This window comes from Myripristis murdjan, chromosome 23 (genome assembly GCF_902150065.1).
Source record: "Myripristis murdjan chromosome 23, fMyrMur1.1, whole genome shotgun sequence".
In the NCBI taxonomy this organism is placed as follows: Eukaryota; Metazoa; Chordata; class Actinopteri; order Holocentriformes; family Holocentridae; genus Myripristis; species Myripristis murdjan.
The window spans coordinates 6,313,998-6,336,497 of record NC_044002.1 but is presented as its reverse complement, the minus strand read 5'-3'; the positions used below and the strand labels follow the sequence as shown (position 1 = coordinate 6,336,497).

The following is a 22,500-nucleotide window of genomic DNA, read 5'->3' as shown; positions in this document are numbered from 1 at the left end:
AACTCTATGGTAGGGCTTTGGAAAGAGTTAAAACCTTTAAATTTCTTGGTGTGTTTTTTGATGAAAGACTTACTTGGAGGGACCATGTATCAAAAGTAATAGATAAAAGTAAAAGGGTTATGAATGTAATGAGATGTCTTGCTGGAACAGAATGGGGAGCTTGTGTAGCCTCTTTGAAACAAATTTATGTGTATTTAATTAGAGCAAGAATTGAATATGGATGTTTGGTGTATGGATCAGCAGCTAAATCAGTTTTAGCTGGGTTAGATATAGTTCAAGCAAAGGCAGTGAGATTATGTACAGGAGCTGTGCGATCTTCCCCAGTGTGTTCCTTGCAGGTGGAAACAGGAGAAATGCCACTCTGTTTGCGGAGGAAACAACTTGAAGCTAATTACTGGGTCAACTTAATGGGTCAAAGGTGTGATCACCCAGTTAAAAGGGTAATTCAGGCAAGCTGGGAGAGAGAGGTGGCTAGATCCTCCAGTTTTGGATGGACAGGAGTGATAGTGGCACAGGAAATGAGTATTCTGGGCAAGGATTTTTGTCCAGGAGTAATGTGGCCTACAGTTCCTTTGTGGCAATTAGAGGTGCCTAGAATTGACCTGGGGTTGCTTCAAGTTAAAGCAGAAAACAACAATGTAGAACTAGTTAATGAGTTTTATATCCATGTAGCAGAGAGGTATCAGGATCATATTTTAATCTTTACTGATGGATCAAAGGATCAGGACACGGGTGCCACTGGAGCAGCATTTATTGTACAAGGGTGGAATATTAAAACATACAAGAGAATGTCAGATTTTCTCAATGTGTTTACAGTGGAATTGTATGCTATTCTAATGGCAGTACAGTGGGCAATTCAGATACATAATCATAAAATATTGGTGTGCAGTGACTCAGTATCAGCAATAAGTAGTATTGGGACAGGTTTATCTAGGAGTCGACAAGATCTTATTTATGAAATTATGTTGGCAATTAGGGATGTGACAAAGAATGGGAGTGAGATATCATTGATGTGGGTTCCTGCACATGTAGGCATTCCAGCAAATGAAAGAGTGGATAAGCTAGCGAAAAAAGCTGTGAGAAAAGAAAACATAGATGTCAGCATAAACCTTTCCAAAGCAGAGGGAAAGTGTTTAGTCTGGAAGCAAATTAACTTAAAATGGCAGCAGTGTTGGGAACAAGAGAGTAAGGGGAGACATTTATTTTCATTATCCAACAGAGTGAATGATTCAGTAATTTGTAGAAGAGGATGGAAAAGGAAGGAAGAAGTCTCTTTTATTAGGATGAGAATTGGTCATACCTACCTCAATAATACTCTCTTCATTTTAGGAAAACATCACAATGGATTATGTCAAGAGTGCCAACAGCCAGAGACAGTACAACATGTTCTAATAGACTGCAATAAATATACCAGGGAAAGACAGGAACTAACTTCAGAATTCAGAAAAATGGGAATGGCAGAGGTATCAGTGAAAGAAATCTTGGAAATAGGATCACTTGGGAGGGGAAAAAGTAGACTTTTTAAGTTTTTGAAAGAAACTGGACTCATAAACAGAATTTAATGTAATGTAATGTGCAAACAATACTGAAGATGGCAGCAATGCAACAAATCGGATGCCAGCTGCCGTTAAACACCAAAGAAGAAGAAGAAGTGAGCCGTTGGCGCAATACCGGAAGTCGTCATGACTGTCCTATTAAAAAAAAAAAAAAAAGTTACGAATGCAACCTAACCGTTAGTCTTGTCTCGCGGGGACCATCTGCTTGGCAGTGACATCTAAATAGAGTCGGCAAAAATATTAATATCTATTTTGGGGATATGTTTTAGTCAGCTAGTGGTTTTTGACTTTGTGGCTTGAAAGTGACCAACCGCCAAGAGCACCCCCGGGAATGTTGGCTAGCGTCAGTTAGCCAGCTAGCCTTAGCTAATATTGGTGGAGCGATACAAGTTGACTGTGGCCGGTTTCATCGAGCTTCACCTCCCCTCCGGATGGATGAACACAAGGAGAATATTCACGACAAAGATGTCAATGTGAAGATGTCTTCTCAAACACGGAAAGATGAAAAGGTAAGTCATTACAGGCAGCAGACAAGCTAGTTAGCGCCAACTACCCACACGTAGCTCGGTCCTTCTCACGCCAGTATGGAGACGTCACACCAGACTTCATTTGAAAATCTGTTTGAATATTTCCTTGCTTATTGGTGAAGGCACATTCGTGGCAGAGCATATTTGAAGACTTTTTACAACATATTACCACTCATTAGTGGATTCGGCAGTTTTAAATGTTGTAACTTTGTTGTAAATTTGTTTATTCTATTGTTTTAATTGTAATCATCAACTGTAATACTCTCCATTAGCATCAGGCAAAAGCGTGCACGACGGGAGAAACTGTCCCACAAGTGTCTTCGGCTCAGTCTAAAGGTGAATACAGCGACCCTGTTTACAAAGAGATTGCTCTGGCTAATGGCCACATCAACCGCATGACCAAGGATGAGCTCCGGGCAAAGCTGGCAGAGCTGAATCTGGATACAAGGTAACGATAAGAAGAATACACACACTGAATATGAGCAGATTTGACCCTCTGGACTGGAGGACAAAACACATTTTTGTATACTTAATTTTAAGATGCACAAATTTCTTGATTGGTAGCAGTGAAAGTATTTATGAATAATGGTGTCTTTGTGTGTAAAGAGGAGTGAAGGATGTGATGAAGAAGAGACTGAAGAGCCACTACAAGAAGCAGAAGCTGATGCAGTCTGTAGCAGCAGGAGGGCCCACTGATACCTACTATGACTACATCTGTGTGGTGGACTTTGAAGCAACATGTGAGGAGGATAATCCCCCAGACTACCTTCACGAGATCATTGAATTCCCAATGGTTCTTATCAACACGCACACCCTAGAGATTGTGAGTTGGGGGAATATGGTGACTGTCTGTACCTAGCTTCATGCACTCTTGGATCAGTTGATTGTTCATATTAGCTGTTAGATATTGATTACAGTGATATATTTAGGGCTAAGACTTTATCTTCTGCATAGCAATCATGAATAACATTTGTACTATTGGCTGTGCAGGTGGACACCTTCAGAGAATATGTAAGACCAGAGCTGAACACACAGCTGTCCGACTTCTGCGTAAATTTAACAGGAATTACACAGGTCAGTGTTAGTTCATACAGTCTGCATTAACAGGTCCTTTTGCATTTTGCATACTTAACTGTTGTTGTGTACTCAGCTCAAACAGTGATTGGTGTTTTGGGTTTGTTTTTGTTTTTTTTTTTTCACAGAAAAAAGTTGATGAAGCAGACACATTCCCAGCAGTCCTCCAGCGAGTTGTACTCTGGCTTCAAGAGAGGGAGCTTGGAACAAAGTACAAATATGCCATCCTGACTGATGGGTATGATTTTTAACATAAATTATGCTGCTTAATATTTGCTTAACTTGTTTCATCTGTGGGGAATTCCTACACAACACAAAGTTGCTGCACCTTGGCATGTTGCGAACAGTGGGTCACAAACTTCATGCTTCTCTGTTTGGTATCTTTGCTAGATCTTGGGATATGAGCAAGTTCCTCAACATCCAGTGCCGAGTAAGTCGGATCAGATACCCACAGTTTGCAAAGAAGTGGATAAACATAAGGAAGTCCTACGGCAACTTCTACAAGGTTTGACTTTTAAATTGTGTTCACTTATGAGACTTGAAGTCTTTAATGGGGCTAAAACAGCAAATGTTGACGACTGCACAATATTTTTTATCAAATATATTGGAAACTAGGGTTTGACAGTTACAGGTTTTTGAAGGGCGATAGTGATATTACTGGATTGAAAGACAAATATTCTGCATCTTGATATTTGACCATTTTCATATGGAAAAAAGAAGCGCTCAGTATGTCTTTACAGGCTAATACTGGCTAATACTGGTGTGTAACCTTATTAGAAACAACAGAAACTCACCACACACTTGTGTTTTTCTCACAGGTCCCACGCACACAAACTAAGCTGAGCACCATGTTGGAGAACCTGGGTCTGAAATACGAGGGCCGCCCCCACTCTGGCCTGGATGACTCGCGGAACATTGCCCGTATAGCGCTGCGTATGCTTCAGGACGGGTGCCAGCTGCGTGTCAATGAGCGTATGCACGCCGGCCAGCTGCTCCCGGTGCCCAGCTCGGCTCCTGTGGAAGGAGCCCCACCACCACTGAACCCCCGCAGCAGGGACTAGATCCAACCGCTTCCCCAAGACTGAGCCTTGTGCATATTGGCCTTAAAACAGGCACCACATACCTGTTTTTACCCCCATGACTTGAAAAAAAAAATTCCAAAGCACTTTCACGGTCTTGTTGTGATGTAGTCCATTTTGATTTAGGTGCTAGAATCATGTAGTTAGACTATGTCATATACTAGTTTGGGTTAGACCGTTTTATTGGCCTGATAATTCCTTTGATTTGAAACTTGATCAGTCAGTGTTGTTGACCTGAGGTAAGGAGGTTCCTCCCTGATCACAGCTTTTCAATATGTTTGTGTTATTTTGATATCAAATGTCTGACCAGTGAAGTCATTCCTGAGTGGTGCAGGAGGATTCTCCTTAACGGCTTCAGGGGTCATAGTGTCTAAAACCTACAAAGAAACATATCACACGCTCCTAAAACTGAAATGGCATGGCTTTCAGTGGAGAGTTTGTTTCCCCAGAGAATCTAAATGCTGCCTCCACCCTGACAACTGTTGAATTCTGACACAAACACAGAATACTTGTCATTTTTTAGGCATGATATTAGTCTTATTTCCGATTTAAAGATGTTGATTATCAGCAGCTTCAATCCAGATGTATTGGCCTTCAAAACCCATATTTGTCTAACCCTGTAACTAGTATTATGACCATTACACGAATGTTGCCGCTGCTATTCCTGTGCCAGTGTGTCAAGTGCTACATTAACAAAACAATGTCAAACCGTTTGTCTGTTAACTTTGTCCAGAGTATACCAGACGTCTGGACAGTCCTGTGAACGTTGACTGTGTTTCCTCACAGATTCTGCAGTGTATGACAGATTTTTATCAGATATTTGTACAGGGACACCCTTAATTTTGGTTTCATGCTCATTGCACAGGATATGAAATGACTCTTGATTTGACCAGGTTCTCCTTTATGAACAGTGTAAGAAATTCAGTCAAAAGCCAAGTCTGCTCTGAGTTTGATGTAAGCCTGTTTGATGGGATTCAGTCGTCTTTGTACAGACATGAACAAGTTTTTATTTTGTGAAACATGGTATATTTTAACAGGAATAAATATTCTTCAAAATGAGTGAAGCATGTTTCCCGGTTACTGTATACAAGGTTTATCTGCTCTGTTCAAGCTTACATGACGATTTTATTCAGAGATGTGATTGTAGGAATTCCTACTTTTCTGACCTGAAAAATATGACCCATGTGAGTCATGCAGATCCATAAGAACAAGTGTCTGTGAGGGGGTGGGGGTCGTGAGCTGCCCAAGGACAATTTGTAAAAAGATGATTTGAGGACATCTGTTTCATAAACCCTTTTCATCCAACCAAACTCAGCCTTGACAGGTTAGACCATCACTGAAGAGCTAATGTTACACACACATCACTCAGCTTAACTTGATTCTATTCACTGGAATACATTTAGGTTTGTAATATAGATGCATTGATATAGTGAAAAACGACTCATTTTGTCTGAAAGGTCTTACTCTGGTGCATTTCTAGGAAAGGTGTGTGTGTGTGTGGTGGTGGTGGTACTGGAGGGGTACAAGTTCCTTTACAATCAGTGGTGAGCAGAGTCTCTGCAGGCCCTGAAGAGCTCTTAAATCAGGTTTTAATTTAATCCAAGGCAATAAAGGCAAAGCCAAATACAGATAAATGAGCTAAAGCATTGGTTTTCAGTGTTTTTGGTTTGTAATCCCTGTGACCCCCTGCCACAGGCTGCATATGCAGAGTGATGAACAGTCCACCTGAAGAATGACCACCTGCTCAGGTTTAATTACCTCACAACCCCCTGTGGGGTCCCAAACCCCAGTTTGGAAACCACTGGGCTACAGCATTTTAATAGTTGAATAAAATTTTGTAGGCATTAAAATAGCCAATAGCTTTTTCATTTTTACACCTTTTCTCATGTTTTAGCCCACCGCACCTCAAAATAAGGAACACAAAGCAAGAACATCACAGAAACTGAAACAGTTTTTATTAATCAAAATTTAATTTAAATCGATTGTCACAGGATCATTTGCATATAGTTTGTGGTCCAGAAATCAATTAGCTTCTCTAGGTATATAAAATACGGTACATATAAAACTTTAATATCAAATATGTGCAGTCATATAGGTTAAGTGTAGAGGCTGTAATAGCTTATACTGCTCAATTTTTAATTCTTTTTTTCTCCACACATTCTTGGCTTCTAGCACTGAGGTCATTTAGGCTTTTAGTGGTTTTCTTTGGCACTCATCATTACCTCCAATGTCTTTTGGCAGTTTGAAAAAATCGTTCCCATTGCTTAAATATTTTTCTGTTGCAGCTCAATACACTTGGGTGTTCATTTGCTGGCAATAATTTCACTGTTAAAACAACTTAAAATATTCAACTTGGCCCTGCTGCCGACTTACAACACTTGGTTGGCACTGTGACAGTCCTGGCCAGTGCACTTGAGAACAGTAAACAGTGTGAGGTGCTGCTGCTCACAGACAGGTGCTGTACAGAGTGACTTTGTGGCTGATTTCGTCCAGGAGCTGGCGGACGGTTTGCTCCAGGCCGGCCAGCTGCTGGGCTTTGGCCTCCAGGGTGCGCTGGTTGGCCTCGTAAGACCTCTCCAACTCTGAGGACCCAGCACAACATGAGTAGGAGGATGAGATACAGTGCTTAAAAACATGCCTGGTGTAAGAGGACATGGTAAGATATGGCAAAAAACAGATATAACACAGGATTCTGTGTTATAATAATACAGAGCTAAATATCACAATGCCTTTGGCTGAATATCTCAATATTGGGATGATACTGTAGGGGAGACTTGGTGCTTTCATGAGATATTTACACAATACAATTTTTTATTAGTAATGTGGATATGTTGAGCAAGCAGGTAAAACACCTGAGCAGGCTAATAAACTAAACAAAAGATATTACGTGAACTGAAAACAATTTACTTCAAAATCCTCATCCCGATTTATTAAAACAGGACAGACCTCTTTCAAATAGCAAGTGAAATGCAGATGTCATGTGAAAGAGTTCTTTTTTATAGCAACAAATCTGTTTGCAGTGTGTGTGTGTGTGTGTGTGTGTGTGTGTGTGTGTGTGTGTGTTACCTCGGAGTCTCAGCAGCTTGTCAGTGGTCTGGCTCAGCAGCTCTTTGGCCTCCTGCTGGAGCTCGTCCGCTCTCCTCCTGGCTTTCAGCACCACCTCGCCTTTATCCTCCACCATGTCCTCCACCGCACTATACTGATCCTTCACCTCATCGTCAAACTCCTACACACACACACCCACACATACACACACACACACACAAAATCAATGTTACTGTGACGACAAGAGCAGATGTAACCCCCTCTCTTCTGTGGTTGTCCATGGCAAATGTTTTTCAGATCAGATAGGTGGAAAATTGTCTGTCATGAGCATTTAAATGAGGGCAATATATGTGTGTATGCATCTTTGTGTGTGTGTGACCTGCTGCGCCTCCTCTGCGTCCTGCTTGGCCTGTTCGGTGACCCACATGGTCCTCTCTGCCAGGCGGTTGACCTCCAGGTCGTTTTGCCTCAGCAGGCCCACCTCCCTCTCCAGCTGAATCAGACGGCCCGTGGTGTTGCTCAGCTTCAGCTCCGACATGGCCGTCTCCGACTCCACCTGACACGCACACACACACACACACACACGCACAGACACACACACATACACAAAGGTTTTCAGCTGACATTAAAGCTAGAAAACAACCAAATGTTGTTTGACAGGTTGAGAAGAATCTGCATCATGAGGCCAGATGGGAGGAAAACAAATCAATTGCTCTCAAAAAAAAGAAAATATTCAGTGTTACCATCAGAGTTTGTGGGACATACAATATTGATAATGATTTTGAAAATTATAGTTTGAGTCAATTACCTGGCCCAGCTCTGATTCTTAATAAAAAGGACACACTGTGCACCTGAGGCGGATCTACCTGGATGGGCGTAGGCCCACCCAGATTGACAGCTTGCCCACCCTATCAGATTCAAGTCCAAAAAATAACTAACTAAATAAATAAATGTTTTAATGTCCTTTTTCCAACGTGTATTTTATGCTCGTTTACAACCTCTCGGCTCGTTTACCGAGAGTTTTTTTTTCTTTCATCATATCATTTTATACATGTCTATCTAAAAAAATAAACAAAATGAAATAACAGGCCCATCCAGAATTTTTAAGGCCCACCCATTAGCCATGTTCTGTATCCGCCACTGCTGTGCACTGGGCAAGCCACAGAGGTCAGGCAGCACACTCACAGAGACCAGCAGGTCCAGCGTGTTCTTGGTGTTGTTCTGCGCCTGCTGGATGGCGTCCATGGCGACATTCTGAGCACGCTCAGTCTCATCCAGCGCCGCCTTCACGAGATCCGCTGCCTCGTTTATGTTGGCCGCCTCCTCGCTGCCAGACAGACAGAGACAAGGCCGGAGAGCGAGGCCAGTCATGTTAGATATGTGTTTCCCAGACTTGTTAATGTGAACATCCTCTGTTTGCCCTTATATTCTCAAACTCTTCTAATGTGATGAGGTGATGAAAGATTTGCTTTACTGCTCTGTGACTTTTTGTGGGTAGAATTCGGTGAATTTGGTTTTTACAGGACAATTCCACTATTTTTCAAGCTTGGCCCTATTTTTCTACCTTTTGGGGTCCAAATGACTGATAGGAACATAAATTTTTGAAATTGGCATGGTATCGAGCTAGAGCGCTTCAGCCTGACAGCCACAGAAGAGGCTGCAGCGTAATCACACCAGGCAAGCTCACCTGTCAAATTATGTCCAATAAAAGTGCTTGTTTTTGCCACTGACAGGATCAGATTGTCATTGTAAGTGTCTGACAACATTATGGAAAGGATCCCTACAGAGATAGACATTTTTTTTTACGTCACCTCCACCACCACTTTTGGGGCAGTATTGTTCTTCAGGTAAAACTGCCCCTTCAGGTAACATGCCCTGTTTGAATGTCATCAAATGTAATCAACCGTCATCAGTAAGGAGAAATAAATGTGCTTTTACAATAATGTCCGACAGCAGTGATCCAACCACCAGTCTGTTGAGTACTGTGTGTGTGTTACCTGGCCACCTTGGCCTGCTGCAGCAGCCTCTCGGCGCTCTCGATGTCCTTGGCGCTCTGACTGAGGATGGTCTCAACGTTGGTCAGGTTGTCCACCCTCTCCTTGATCTCCTGCGTCAGGCCGTGCAGCTCACCGGCCGAGGTCGGCACCTCCAGACTCAGCACCTCGTTGGCCACCGCCTCGATCACAGACACGTCTGCCTTGTCATCTGCCACCGAGCAGCAGCATCTTAATTAGAGCCCCAGGTTTGTGTACTTTCATGTTTCCCAAATGAGAACAATCGCGGAATCTGATATGCAGTTGATTTGTAAACAGGCGTTACAGATTTATGACAGCCTGTATTCAGTTTTTACAGTTTGAGAGGCTTCGCTTTAGCATCAGCAGTGTGTCCATTGCAAGTTATATGGTTTCAAATGTTGAAATGCTTGAAATATTATTAAAAGCTGTAGAATAACACTCTTTTGTGACTACAGATTTTTAACAGGTGACTCCGCATGTTGGAGCTGGCAGCTGGGGGAACCAAAGAGTCGACGTATTGAAGTTTTTGTAAACTGAAAAATGTACTCTTGGAGACTTGTGTGAACCAATGCAAGGAGAGCGTGTGCAGTGTGTTTGTGCTGGACTCACTGGTGAGCAGATCTCGTATCTCTTTAATGAGGTTGCGAAGCTGCTCGTTGCTCTGCTCCACTCTCTCCTTGCTCTGGTTGGATTTGAGCAGCACCCCCTGAGCGTTCACCTTGGCCTCATCTGCGCGGACCTTGGCCTCCCAGACCTGAAAACATGAGGTTCACTGATTTACTCACATCTACATGCTTTATCTACACTGGGAACAAAAATATATATATCTCTATATACCTCTATCTATCTATCTATCTATTGGTCTATCCATGTATATGTCCTTATATCACATTACCCACCATTCTGGAGAGTTTGTCCACCTCCTGCATGGCAGTGAGAATTTCCTGGTCAAAGTCCTTGGCTGACTTGAGGGCAGCCTGAGAGGTTGTGATGAGGCCTTCGCAGCCCTCTCCGCCGCACCGTGCAGCCCCGTCCTCGCCGACGCAGCCGAGCCCTCCACAGGAGGAGCCGGAGCAGCCGTCGCCCTCCTCTGCAGTGCCGCACGTCTGAGGGGAGCAGAGCAATCGCACATACTCAACAAAAAGTCCAAGTGTTTAGCCCTGTTTTTCTGTGTCCCTGCTGTGGACAGATGAAATTTTAACGATTCGTTTGGGGGATATTGGGTTGTCAAAACAGCAGAAAGTAATGGAAAAAAAGACAATATAAATAATAGAGCAAATGAGACGGATGTATTTAAAAATAATGTGACCGATGATTACAACACTCAAACATGCCAAGTGGAATATTTGAAAAAGAATTAAATAATTAGAAAAGAAATATCTGGACATATGCAATGTACCACAAATATAAACCAAATGGGAATTCTTATACATCTTAGCTTATCTTATCCTATCTCCAATGAGCTGCAAAATGTGCATCATATTCACATTATAGTATTATTATGTACATTAAGTGTCTAAGTCTAGACTATTCATCAAGTGCATTGTATTTACAGAACATTATTATACATGGAGGTGACATGTACAGAAACCCAGGAGGACTTTGGTTGTGCTTCGGCCAAAAAACATTTAATGGGAACCTGACCAGCCGAGCGGTGCACCACGACTCGCTCCTCTGACTCAGGTGTTTCTCACCTTCTTGCTCAGCGCTGATAAGTCAAACTGATCCAGGTCAGCGGACAGCTTGTCCAGCTTCTGTGTGTTTCTCTGATGCTTGCGGTCAAACTCCCTCTGGCTGCTGCTCAGTTTGTCCTCCGTGGCTTGCCGTACCGCCGCCGACTGCTGCACCGTGTGACTGATGGAGGCGTTGGCACGGAGCTCCGCCATCATGGAGTGCATGTGTGCTGCGGCAATGGTGTCCATTGCACCTAAAAACATGCACACACACAAACACACACTCACACTCATCATTGGGGCACGCCAGGACTTGTGATGTCAGGGTTCCCACTGAAATATTGAAATATGGAATTTTGAGAGGTGGTTTCCAGAAGGTGAAAATCAGGCAATATCAGGAAACGGGTCAGGTGACAAGTAAATAGCAGAATATATTTCAGCAGCCCAGGGGAGCAACAAATGAAGCTATTTCACCACCATATAGACTCATATAACACCCACACTGCAAAAACTCAAAATCTTACCAAGATTATTTGTCTTATTTCAAGTCAAAAATGTCTTATTACTAGTCAAAATATCTCATTACACTTAAAATAAGACATGATCACCTCAGAAGTAACTTGTTTTTAGACAGTTGTCTCTTGTTTCAAGTGAAAATTTGCTTGTTTCATTGGCAAAATTTGTTTCTTGTTTTTAGCTAATTTTCACTTATTTCAAGTGAATTTTCACTTTTTCCACTGGCAAATTTTGCCAATGAAACAAGCAAATTTTCACTTGTTTCAAGTGAATTTTCACTTGAAACAAGTGAAAATTGTCTAAAAACAATTTATTTCTGAGGTGATCATGTCTTATTTTAAGTGTAATGAGATATTTTGACTAGAAATAAGACATTTTTGACTTGAAATAAGACAAATAATCTTGGTAAGATTTTGCGTTTTGGCAGTGCAGGTAGCTTTAAACCCATAGCCTGGCAATAACATACTGTGATTTTGTTGTAGTTGCGTACTACAGGGCACATAATTCGGGCACTGTCACATTCAAATCATTTGGAAGATGGGGTGGCAGCAACAGGTTGTGGTTTCTCACCCTGGAAGTTGGAGTTCTTGGCCTGATCGACCTGCTCTCTCAGCTCCTGGACCGTCAGCTGCAGCTGCTCGGCCTCTTCCCTCAGGGCGTCCAGGCTGGCGCTGGTGGTGTTGGAATCACCATACAGAAGGGTCACGGTCTCCTCTGATGAGTTCAGCCTCCCGTTTAAGTAGGACATCACGCCACTGGAGACACAATTAGACCACAATTAGAGACACATGCACGTTAGTTAAAGCTGCACTTAGCAGTCTATGACCTTTCTCAGCAGGAACTGCAACAAAGCTGGCAGTCTGTGGGACTTTTATCAGATTCATACCACATACAATCAATTTATGAGCTTTGCAAAGATGCATAAGCTGTTATGTCCGTGCACACACGTCTGTCTGTGTGTATACGCACGTGATCTGCTGCATCAGCTCCTGTATCTGCTCCAGCTTCACTGCGGCAGGGTTGCTCTCCACTATCTCCCTGACCGCCTTGGCGTTCTTCTCCAGGCTGTCGATCAGATCTTTATACGGCGCCGTCACCCCGCTCGTCTGGAGCTCCGTCACATGGGCTTGGAGTCGCCGCGTCTGATTGGTCAGTTCGCCAACCACGGTGTCCCAGACGGCAAAGCACTGGTGGCAAGGTTCGCAGGCGGGGAACTCGCCGTGGTAGCCCCTGGCGCACTGGTCGCAGCGTTGACCCGACACCCCCTCCACACAGGTGCACTGGCCGGTGGCGCGGTGGCACTGCTCGCTGGAGATGCCGCGAGGGTCACAGTCGCAGGCTGGGAACACACACAGAATATGAGCGTTAAAAAGTTACCAGCCAGTATGGATAGTAGATTTCAAAATTCCCAGCCATTCTGAATTTCCACTAGTTTTCTCTGGTTTTCTCCACAATAAGATTGAGACCCACTGTCATTATACAGCTGACAAATCCAAAACACAGGATTGCAACATACTAGCAGTTCTCCCAACGTTACTGACTTGTTTCTCACAGGACTACTAGACAACACCCAAGTCTGTATTTTTCATGTTTTGCTGTCTAAAGTCATTGTATTCACTGTAATGTCTGTAAAATTGGACTAAAACAGACCTATGTGGCTAAATTCAGTTGAGAGGGGAGAGTGAGACTTTTCAATTATGTAAATATTGGCCAGACTGACATTTAAATGCCCCCCAAAAATCACAAATTGAGCAGGATAAGCTTCGGTGATCAGTGAGATAATGAGTCTTATCCTGATTTCCTGATGCTCTCTCAAGGTGTTGGTAGATTTACCTGAAAATCAATAATTGAGGGTATCAGTAAGCAGATCTAACAAACGTGTGTTACTTTCTGTTATGAAAGAAAGCGGCAGGCTTGTTTGTGTCCTCAGCCACTATATAGAAATATGAGCATTCTGGGTCTTTTGCAAATCCTCCCCAGGGAAATATGCGGTGTGAAAACAAACATTCCCGTTATTATTCACCCTGACACCTCCAGTAAATAAACATAGAGATGACCTTGACCTAAAAGATCATACTGACCCCCGTGAGTGTTGGGGCACACCATGAAAGGAGGAGAGGAGGAATGGCGTGAGTCAGGACGGAGGAATGCAGAGGTTGGACGAAGCGGGAGAAGGCAGGTTTCACAGCGCCAGTGTTGCTGCTTTTATTTGGCTGATTTATGGGGCAGAAGGTAGGGGTCGGGTTTGAAGTTGGCTTTGTGGGTGCGTCTGTCATCATAAAATATTACCGCGGTCTAAGAAAACACACTTTGGGTCAGAACATACATGGCGATTATGAGCGATGTACCACATGACAAACTCATACCTACGCACTGTGAGGCCCGAAGGAAAAATGTAAACTCTGAAATCTAAATCTGGTCATGAGAACATCTTAAAGGACCACACCAGTGATTTTACATATTTAGCGTAATATCTACAAAATGATATACTTCATGTTTCTTCATGTTTTCTCAAAGCAAGCAGTCACGTTTTAACACCCCAATATCATTTTTCCTACCTTTAATCCATTACTTTTCATGCATTCCACTACGATATGAAAATGAACTTTCAGAGACTTCAGACTTTCTTCACTCCAGTATTCCATCATCATAATAAAGTCGTCCACATTAGTTTTCCTAAAAGCAGCAGCGCTGTTGTGTTTTGATGACTTGAAACTGGGTGGAGTGAAACGGTCCCTCCGCCAGGAAAAATAGTCTCCAGGGAAACGTTTGCTTTATACAGCCAATTATCAGTTCTGTGGTTTTTAGATGATGATTATATGTTATGAAATCTTTCTTTAAAAAAAAAAAAACAGTTTGTTGCAATGTCAAATGTAGGGAAATTGTTGTAAATTAACATATAAAACATTCAGAGTGACTGGTATATGGTCCTTAAGTTGTAGTGGCACCATTAGGGGGACACATACACACACATTACACCTGTGTTTTCTCAGTAAAGTGGACAGAGTAGAATTTGCATGCTTTGGTTTAGTGTCATCTGTGCAGATGGGAAGAAAGGCCCAGCTGGTTTAGCAGGCTTTAGAGACCTTTAGGGAATACAGCAGGAATAATTCAGGATTCCTGGATCCTCGGGGTGTTAGTCCATGACGAAAATGGGATGCCTGAGAGTTCTGGAGAACATCTGGTTCTCATGAGCAGGGAGGTCATTCCCACATCCCCTCCCTCTCCTCCCCTCTCCTCTCCTCTGCTCGCCTCTCCTCTCCTCTCCTTTTTGTCTTGCCTACTCTCTCTCTCCTCCCTCTCTGTGAGGCCGAGCCAGCTACCATAAAACACTCATGGCTGCAGACGCACTAAATGATGAAAACTGGCTCGCCTCTCGCTCAGTTGTTCAGCAGACAATGAAACTTGTCGGGAACAGAGAGGGAGCCACTGCTCGGAGCCAACTTGCTGACTCACAGCCGCTGCCATACGGTTGCTGTCTGACAAAACCGACTCATTAGAGAGCCATTTCAGAGTTCCCACCAATATCTTTCCTCATGCATAATAATGCACGCGCACACCAACACGGAGCAGCAGAGAAACCATGGAAAAACAATTTAAAGCTCAGCAGGGCTCAAATCCTCCAGCATGGTGACTCAGGGGATTTCAGCCATGTGAACTCTCCCTCTCAGTAATACATCAAATAGGATACAACTATAAACAAAAGAAGACACTGTATTGATATTAATAGCTTGTCCTGATCAGTGTAACCATCAGGGCAAAAAAAAAATCTCCATCTTAACAAGTCATTTAGTCTCATAGTCGGTGTTAAAATCCTGTTTTTCTTCAAATCTGCCAGCGGGATGAGCTAATCCCACTTTTTTCCAACACTAACCACCTTGTCTCCAGAATTTTTTTTAAAACCAAGCGTCATTTTTTTGATCCTAGTGGGTTGATCTTCCTTATTCTGCCTTGTTTCAACATATTTATTCTTGTTCCCAGAGGAATCCTGAAACATGTGAACCTGCACTGGAAACAAGTGAGATTACCTCATCCCACTGACAGATTTTGTCATATGTTTTAAGAGAAAATAAGACTTTAAGACTGAATATGAAATTAAATGACTTGTCTTTGTGCAGACACAAAATGAGTTATTGGTATCTGGTAATGCATAAATCTGCGCGGTTCTTGTGTTACATAATGATGGTGATGGTGACCTACCATGACATTTGACCTCTGGATCACCCCAGAAGAGCTCTCTGCACTCCCGACACGTCCTGCCGCCAAAGCCGGGTTTGCAGGAGCACTGCCCCGTGATCTGCAGGAACACCAAACCAAGCAGAGCATTGTCTCTTTGTTTATGGCTGGGAGTACGCTTGAGATACGGGACCCTTACGTCAAAAAGGATGGAATTACACACTGATGCATTATGGTTTGTCGGTTTTCCTCCACATGCAGACACAATGGCCCTTTGCAGTTTCATATAGCCCTCCTCTCTTGGAGGAATGTGTATTCAATAATCCCACAGTGTATTCTGAGACTTCCTTCCTCTGATGGAGCACAGCCAGTAAACACAGAAACCCAAATGTTTGTGTGCGAGTGTGTGCGCGCGTGCACACACGAACGGCTGTGGTTAAGTGTGTGTGTGTGCACGCTGATCTTTACATGAGTGGGTTTGGTTCTGTGCATGCACATTCAGATCTCTGTGTTTGAGTGAAATGGAGCGAGAGAGAGAAAAACAGAGAAGAGAGTAACGTCCAAACAGCTGGAGTCTATATATCAGAGAACTGTACAAACACGAGGCTCAGTGATTAGATGGGCCGGTCACACTGACTTACTCTGCAGCTCGGCTCTCAGCGGGACTTATTTGGAAAATTCAAATATTGTTCTATCACAAAGAAACTATATCTGGCAGCCGGCTGTCTGAGAGACAAGCTGTTCTGCTCCCTCCCACAGGACTGCAGGTTTTGTTCTCACCCACCTCATTACAGGAGGATCCGAAGGAGTGCTCGGGGTCGCAGTCGCAGGTCAGGCAGCCCGTCCCGCTCGCTATGTTCCAGGTATCGGGAGCACAGCGGTCACAGTTCTGACCAATCACGTTAGGCTGGCAGTGGCACTGGCCGCTATACTGGTCACACTGGCATTCATCAGGGGACGGACAAGCCTGAGGCACCGTGCCCACCGAGTAACACATACACTCTGTAAACCCACACACACACACACACAGACATTAGCAATAGGCCAATAATCACCAATAACCAAAGTTGCTGCCAATATTCAGTATATCTTACTTTGATCATTTTCATGTTAGACATTTGTAGAAGTCAATAAACACTTCTGAACACTCTGCACACTACAACTTTTTTGCAGGAGACAACATTTCGATCAGGTAAAGATTGATCCAGGAATGTTATTCATGGTAGAATGGATGTAAAATAGTATTTTGCAGAAAAAGAAGAAGGAGGAGGAGAAGGAGGGGAAGAAGAAAAAGGAGGAGGAGAAGGAGGAGAAGAAGAAGAAGAAGAAGAAGAAGAAGAAGAAGAAGAAGAAGAAGGAGAAGAAGAAGAAAAAGATGGAGGGGGGACAAAGAAGAGAAAAAGCAGAGGAAAAAATTATTCAAAGAAGTGTTGAATCAAATTCTAAAATTAATGAAATAAATGAAATGAATAAAATTAAATCATATAAAATATATAAAAACTTAGTAGATCAGATTAGTAGATTAGTAGATCAGTACTACTGGAGTAGTACTGATCTACCTCAATAAGTAATCTACAATTCAATAATTAATCAATCAAGCTGAATCATGCATCATATCCATACAGGTACACTAATATATAGTCTATATAGCCTTAATTGCTACAAACACACACACACACACACACACACACACACACAAACACACACACACACACACACATGCATGGCCATATCTGGCATAGTAGAACAGAATAGAACAGTATTCTACTCACTCCTGCAGCTCTGGGTGGCAGCGTTGCCATAGTAACCCAGTTTGCAGTGCTGACAGCCATAGCCCTCAGTGTGGTGCAGGCATCTGAGGCAGGCGCCTGTGCGGGGGTCACAGGAGTCCGGGTCGTGCATGTCGATGTTGTTGTTACACTGGCAGGGCAAACAGCGCCCCCCGGGCACCAGAGGGTTGCCGTAGTAACCGGGGGCGCACTCGTCACACCTGGCACCTACAGGACGAAAATAAGAAGGATGGATGGAAACAGAAACGACAGAAGCTTGACAAACTGGTAAACTGTCATGACTTTCTAGACTTCTTTTGTGTTCTTAGCTGAAGTCAAAATTACAGTCGGAGAGAGATCCATGTTTTTTCCACACACACACACTCTTTGTGGTTTCGTAGGGAAAACACTGAGGCTCACACACAGCACACACACAGGCACACTAACTCCCTGTTATGAATGGAGAGACAGAGGCAAGGCAGCTAATTAGAGGGGACTGGAGAGCTGTTTGGAGCTGTGGTGTGTATGAGTTTGTGTGCATGAGTGTGTGTGCATGAGTGTGTGTGTGTGTACCTTTGTATCCAGCACTGCAGACACACACCAACTGGTTGGAACCGGCCAGCTGGTAGCAGCTATCTGCAAACTGGCGCCCGCTGCGTGGCCCATCAGGGCACATACAGGGACGACAGTGATCACCTGAACCCAGCTCCGGGTCACCGTGGTAACCAGTCAGGCACCTGCAAGCAAAGGGAAGGGCGACACATGAAACACACACAACACTGACACTCCAGGGAGTCCGGAAAGTCTGCACCGGCTGGATAACACTTCCTAACTGAAGGACAGGGAGGAGGACTTCCTGATCTGCCGACTTCAATCGCCACGACTTTACTTTTTAAGTTTATTCTGTGAAAATTCCAGCCATTTGTATGAAACCCGGAGGCCGGAGGCTGTCAGCGGTCATGTTGAGCAACATCTGCAAAAGTGGGAATAAATTTCCGATGATTCTAGTCTTTTTAAACAACAGCAAAAAGCAAAGCCTGGACACATGTTGAGCTGCCGGTAATGAAAAGCAGGTTTGTTTCCATTTTCAGCCAATCAGCTCAGACACAGGAGTTTTGACAGCTACTGCTACCATTTTCATTTTGGCTGCTGTTGTTTTAGCAAATTATCAGATGCCTGTATAATAATAACACTAATACAATATCCTTCGAGAAAAAAAAGTTAAATTCTGACAATAAACTCAATGTAACAGTTTGAAAGTTTGGAGATTAAAACCTAAATTTTGAGAATGACTGTACTTTTTTTGTTTTAAATCATGGCTCTATTACTCTTCTGTACTTTGTGGCAGCAGCAGAGTTTGTAGGTCTCTCCCCTCCACATCCCTCACCCTCGTACCTCTCACAGTTGTGTCCCATGGTGAAGTCCCGGCAGCCTTGGCACTCTCCGGTCTGGGGGTGGCAGTAGTCGCTGTGGCCGTTACACTGGCAGGGGCGGCAGTGCGGGAAGCCCCAGTGGCCCGGCAGACAGTGGGCACACTGGCGCCCCGTGGCCCCTGGTACACACTCACACTGGCCCGTGGCCTCGTGGCAGAAGGCGCTGACCGAACCCCGAGAGTCACAGTCACACGCTGTGCAGGGAGGTGATAATAATAACTGGTAAAAATTCTAACAAGAAAGAAAGTGAAAGTGAAAAATTTTGCCATGTGTTCAGAGTGAGAGGGCATAAATCAGCTGGAATTAGTGGTTGGTGTGTTTATTGATTGGTGATGCTGCCTGTCACTCACGTCTGCAGCCGGCGGGGCTGAACAGGAAGGTGGCGGGGGCGCAGTGCTCACAGTTCCTGCCCACCACGTTGGGGCGACACTGGCACTGGCCGCCGCTGGACTCACACACGGCGCTGAGAGAGCCCTGAGGGTCACACTGGCATGCTGGGAGGTGAGAGAGAGAGAGAAGGACAGAAAAGAGAGAGAGAATTATAGGAATTTGGAAATATTATTTTCTTGTCCCACAAATAGAGTTACTGTGGATTTCTGGATCATCACAGGATCATCAAAGTCTGATTTGTGGTGTTTGAAATATTTTATGCACAGAAATATCATCAGATAAGCAAAGATATATGGATGAATGGAGTCTGATTCAAGCTCTCTTGTTATTTTCACACTATTTCATTCTCCTCTTTAGCATTCTTTGATTGTCATCCACTTATCACTACCTATAAAAGTACACAGAATGCAATGGCAGAGTACTTTCTTTAATTTTGCTGTGGAAGTCAGTTAAGAATCTGGACATAGAAAAATGAAAATCACGCACTGTACGTTTATGTATACTGGGGGTCACATTTCAAGGATATGAGGGTCAGGTTTTTTCAGTGAAACCACAAACTTATAAGTGTTTACAATCAAGCAAAAAAAAGAAAACAAAAAGAAAAAAGAAAAACTATAAAAAAGCCACAAAATTACTGAGCCGATAGATAGATAGATAGATAGATAGGTAGATAGATAGATGCAAATTGTGAAAAAGACCAGAAAATAAGCAGAAAATTAGCAAATAAATGAGCAGAAAAAAGTTTTAAAAAATAGTGAGAGTTACCAGAATATTATGATCAAAATTATTATAAATATATATCTAAAATTAAATTACAAAAACTACCATAGAATCACTACAAAACTACCATAAAATTGTTTTTTAAAAAAAAGTAAGAAAAAAATGCTAAATATTCTCCTCCAAATTTAAAAATAAAAAGAATTAAAGTGAATTTTATTCACAGTTATTCACAGTTAACATAAATGTCCTGACTTTCTGCTCCACTTCAACAGAAATGACAGCTTGATCCAAAATAAATGAACTAATCCTAACTAATGAAGATAATGTGCAGAAAGTCAAAAGGGTGAATATTTTTATAGCCAGAACATAAACATGGATTTGGACATTAAAGAGCACACATACCCAGTCAAACGGACACACATACACACACACACACACACACACACACACACACACTCCTGCATACCCATGGCTCCCTGGTGCAGCAGTGCAGAAACGCTGAAGATGTAGTCGTTACAGATGTCGGTCATGGGGCTCTTCACCACGCTCTGGCTGCTCTCCAGACAGCGGTAGCGCTGGAACGTATCCCACGCTCCTTCACCGGCCGTCCCCTCAAACATGTCCAGCTCCCTGACCCGGGGCATCAGCACCAACTACAGAGAAGACGGGGGGGTCAGACTGTAGCCACCATCATGAAAACACAGACCTCTCCCCTGACAATCATGCAGACAGCAGACAAGGGAGCTGCAATGAATCTGGTATGCTCCAAGTCTGTTTTTGTGAGTGTGTGTTCAACTCACAGAGTCGATGAGTGTGTACGGGCTCTGGACGTCACTGACTGACGAGTAGAGAGGCAGACTGAGGCGCACAGTGTAGTTCAGTCCTTTCTCCAAACACACCGGCCTCAGCAGCACCACATGTCTGAGACACAACACACACATTTTACTCGGAAATCTGTGAACGTGAGCTGGACGCACACACAGAACCAAGCAGGCAGACAAATTACCGAGATCCAGGAGGCAGGGAGACAGACTGCTGGTCTCCGCTCTGGATGGTGTTGCCACATTGACCGGAGTAGTTGGGCGGGCTGAGGGGTCGCTCCACCCTCACGCTCACCTGCTCCCACTGCTCCGGCAGCTGCAGACACATAAAACCAGCCAGACGAGGGAATGAGACTTCAGCAAGAGGGTTACAAGTGGGATCAGTAGATGTGGCTCTCTTATCTATAGTAGCCTTTGACAGTAATTCAGTTTGATAATAGTAAACAGATTGATCCTTTTGCTCTTATTGTTGCCTGCAATGACGGTGTTGGAATCTAAGCTGTAAGCTAAATGCCTAAAATATAAGTGGAACTACTGTGTGTGTGTGTGTGTTTGTGTGTGTGTGAGTGTGTGTGAGTGTGTGTGAGTGTTACCTGTGGCTCATAACGGATAAGCAGGTCATAGTCCATGGACTCGGGGATGTTATTGATGTTGAACTCTAAATAGGCTCCTTCTGGGACATTAACAAAGCCCATACCTGTCCAAGTCGGACTGCGGTCCAGAGGATAACGCCTCGGAACCACAGTCACACCCTGAGAGAGAGGGAGAGAGAGAGAGAGAGAGAGAGAGAGAGAGAGAGAGAGAGAGAAAGGAAGAAAGAGTATGCCATTTTCCAGTTTTAGCGAGAGCTGATTTTAAATAAAAGGCCAAAGTCTGCCCAGTACATTGATTTAAATTACTATCATGCACATGCTCACTAACTCACACACACACACACACACACACACTCACAGGTCCATGCGTGGCGTCCTCTGCCTCATAGGTGTAGTGGTCCAGAGCGATGAAATAGAAGCCAGACTCGACCTGGTCACAGCGGCGTCCAAACATGTGCTCCCTGCACACACACTGGCCTGTGTGTGGGTCACAGCTACAGAGACAGACAGGTTCATCTTCTGTTAAAGATACTGTAATCTGCCATTCGTCAAAGTAATCAATAACTGATTATAACTGAATGACTAATTCAGTGTGTAAATATATTTAAATGTATCTGGTGTAAGAGCTCTGCACATTGAGATCAAGATGGGAGAAGGTATAGACACATGCGTCTGATCCTGCCCCATCTCATTTTCTATCATGTCATCCAATTTGATCTAATCTCATCCAGTCTCATCCCAACCACTCAATCTCATCCCATCTCATATTACCTCATATTTCTTAAATCTCATCCCATCTCATGTCATTTCATTTAATATCGTCTTACCACATCCATCTCATCTCATCTTATCTTATCTTATCTTATCTCATCATATCATATCTCATCTCATCTCTTCTCATCTCATCTCATCTCATCTCATCTCATCTCATCTCATCTTTTCTCATCCAATCTCATTTCATCTCATCTCATCGCATCTTATTAGTTAAATCTTACGTATTGTGAATGGCCCCGCCCAGGTCACAGTCACATGGTCTGCAGCCATCCATGTCATTGGACAGACCCCAGTGCTGCGGCTGCAGGAAATAGAGAACAGAGTTACACACTTTGGCTC

At 43.5% G+C, this 22,500-nt stretch overlaps 2 protein-coding genes across 2 annotated transcripts in view; one reads left to right on the top strand and one right to left on the bottom strand.

The window, feature by feature from the left end:
* Positions 1-1,691: 1,691 nt before the first annotated feature.
* On the top strand, positions 1,692-5,300 carry eri1 (exoribonuclease 1). The gene is made up of 7 exons (XM_030046260.1): positions 1,692-2,065; positions 2,356-2,531; positions 2,690-2,906; positions 3,074-3,157; positions 3,286-3,395; positions 3,548-3,662; positions 3,976-5,300. Exons 1-7 carry the CDS (start codon positions 1,988-1,990, stop codon positions 4,216-4,218), a joined length of 1,023 nt encoding a protein of 340 aa, XP_029902120.1. The 5' UTR covers positions 1,692-1,987; the 3' UTR covers positions 4,219-5,300.
* Positions 5,301-6,203: 903 nt separating this feature from the next.
* lamb1b (laminin, beta 1b) overlaps positions 6,204-22,500 on the bottom strand; it is a 25,672-nt gene continuing 9,375 nt past the window's right edge. The window contains exons 12-33 of the mRNA XM_030046266.1: positions 22,383-22,462; positions 21,746-21,881; positions 21,388-21,546; positions 20,980-21,110; positions 20,774-20,894; positions 20,440-20,626; positions 19,214-19,357; positions 18,826-19,057; positions 18,004-18,167; positions 17,434-17,658; positions 16,446-16,663; positions 15,686-15,782; positions 12,455-12,824; positions 12,056-12,240; positions 10,991-11,223; positions 10,196-10,402; positions 9,906-10,050; positions 9,279-9,486; positions 8,467-8,608; positions 7,661-7,837; positions 7,303-7,462; positions 6,204-6,818 (exon numbers count right to left, since the gene is read on the bottom strand). Of these exons, the coding sequence (XP_029902126.1) occupies positions 6,682-6,818; positions 7,303-7,462; positions 7,661-7,837; positions 8,467-8,608; positions 9,279-9,486; positions 9,906-10,050; positions 10,196-10,402; positions 10,991-11,223; positions 12,056-12,240; positions 12,455-12,824; positions 15,686-15,782; positions 16,446-16,663; positions 17,434-17,658; positions 18,004-18,167; positions 18,826-19,057; positions 19,214-19,357; positions 20,440-20,626; positions 20,774-20,894; positions 20,980-21,110; positions 21,388-21,546; positions 21,746-21,881; positions 22,383-22,462 (3,858 nt within the window). The 3' untranslated portion in view covers positions 6,204-6,681. The remainder of the gene's footprint in view (positions 6,819-7,302; positions 7,463-7,660; positions 7,838-8,466; positions 8,609-9,278; positions 9,487-9,905; positions 10,051-10,195; positions 10,403-10,990; positions 11,224-12,055; positions 12,241-12,454; positions 12,825-15,685; positions 15,783-16,445; positions 16,664-17,433; positions 17,659-18,003; positions 18,168-18,825; positions 19,058-19,213; positions 19,358-20,439; positions 20,627-20,773; positions 20,895-20,979; positions 21,111-21,387; positions 21,547-21,745; positions 21,882-22,382; positions 22,463-22,500) is intronic.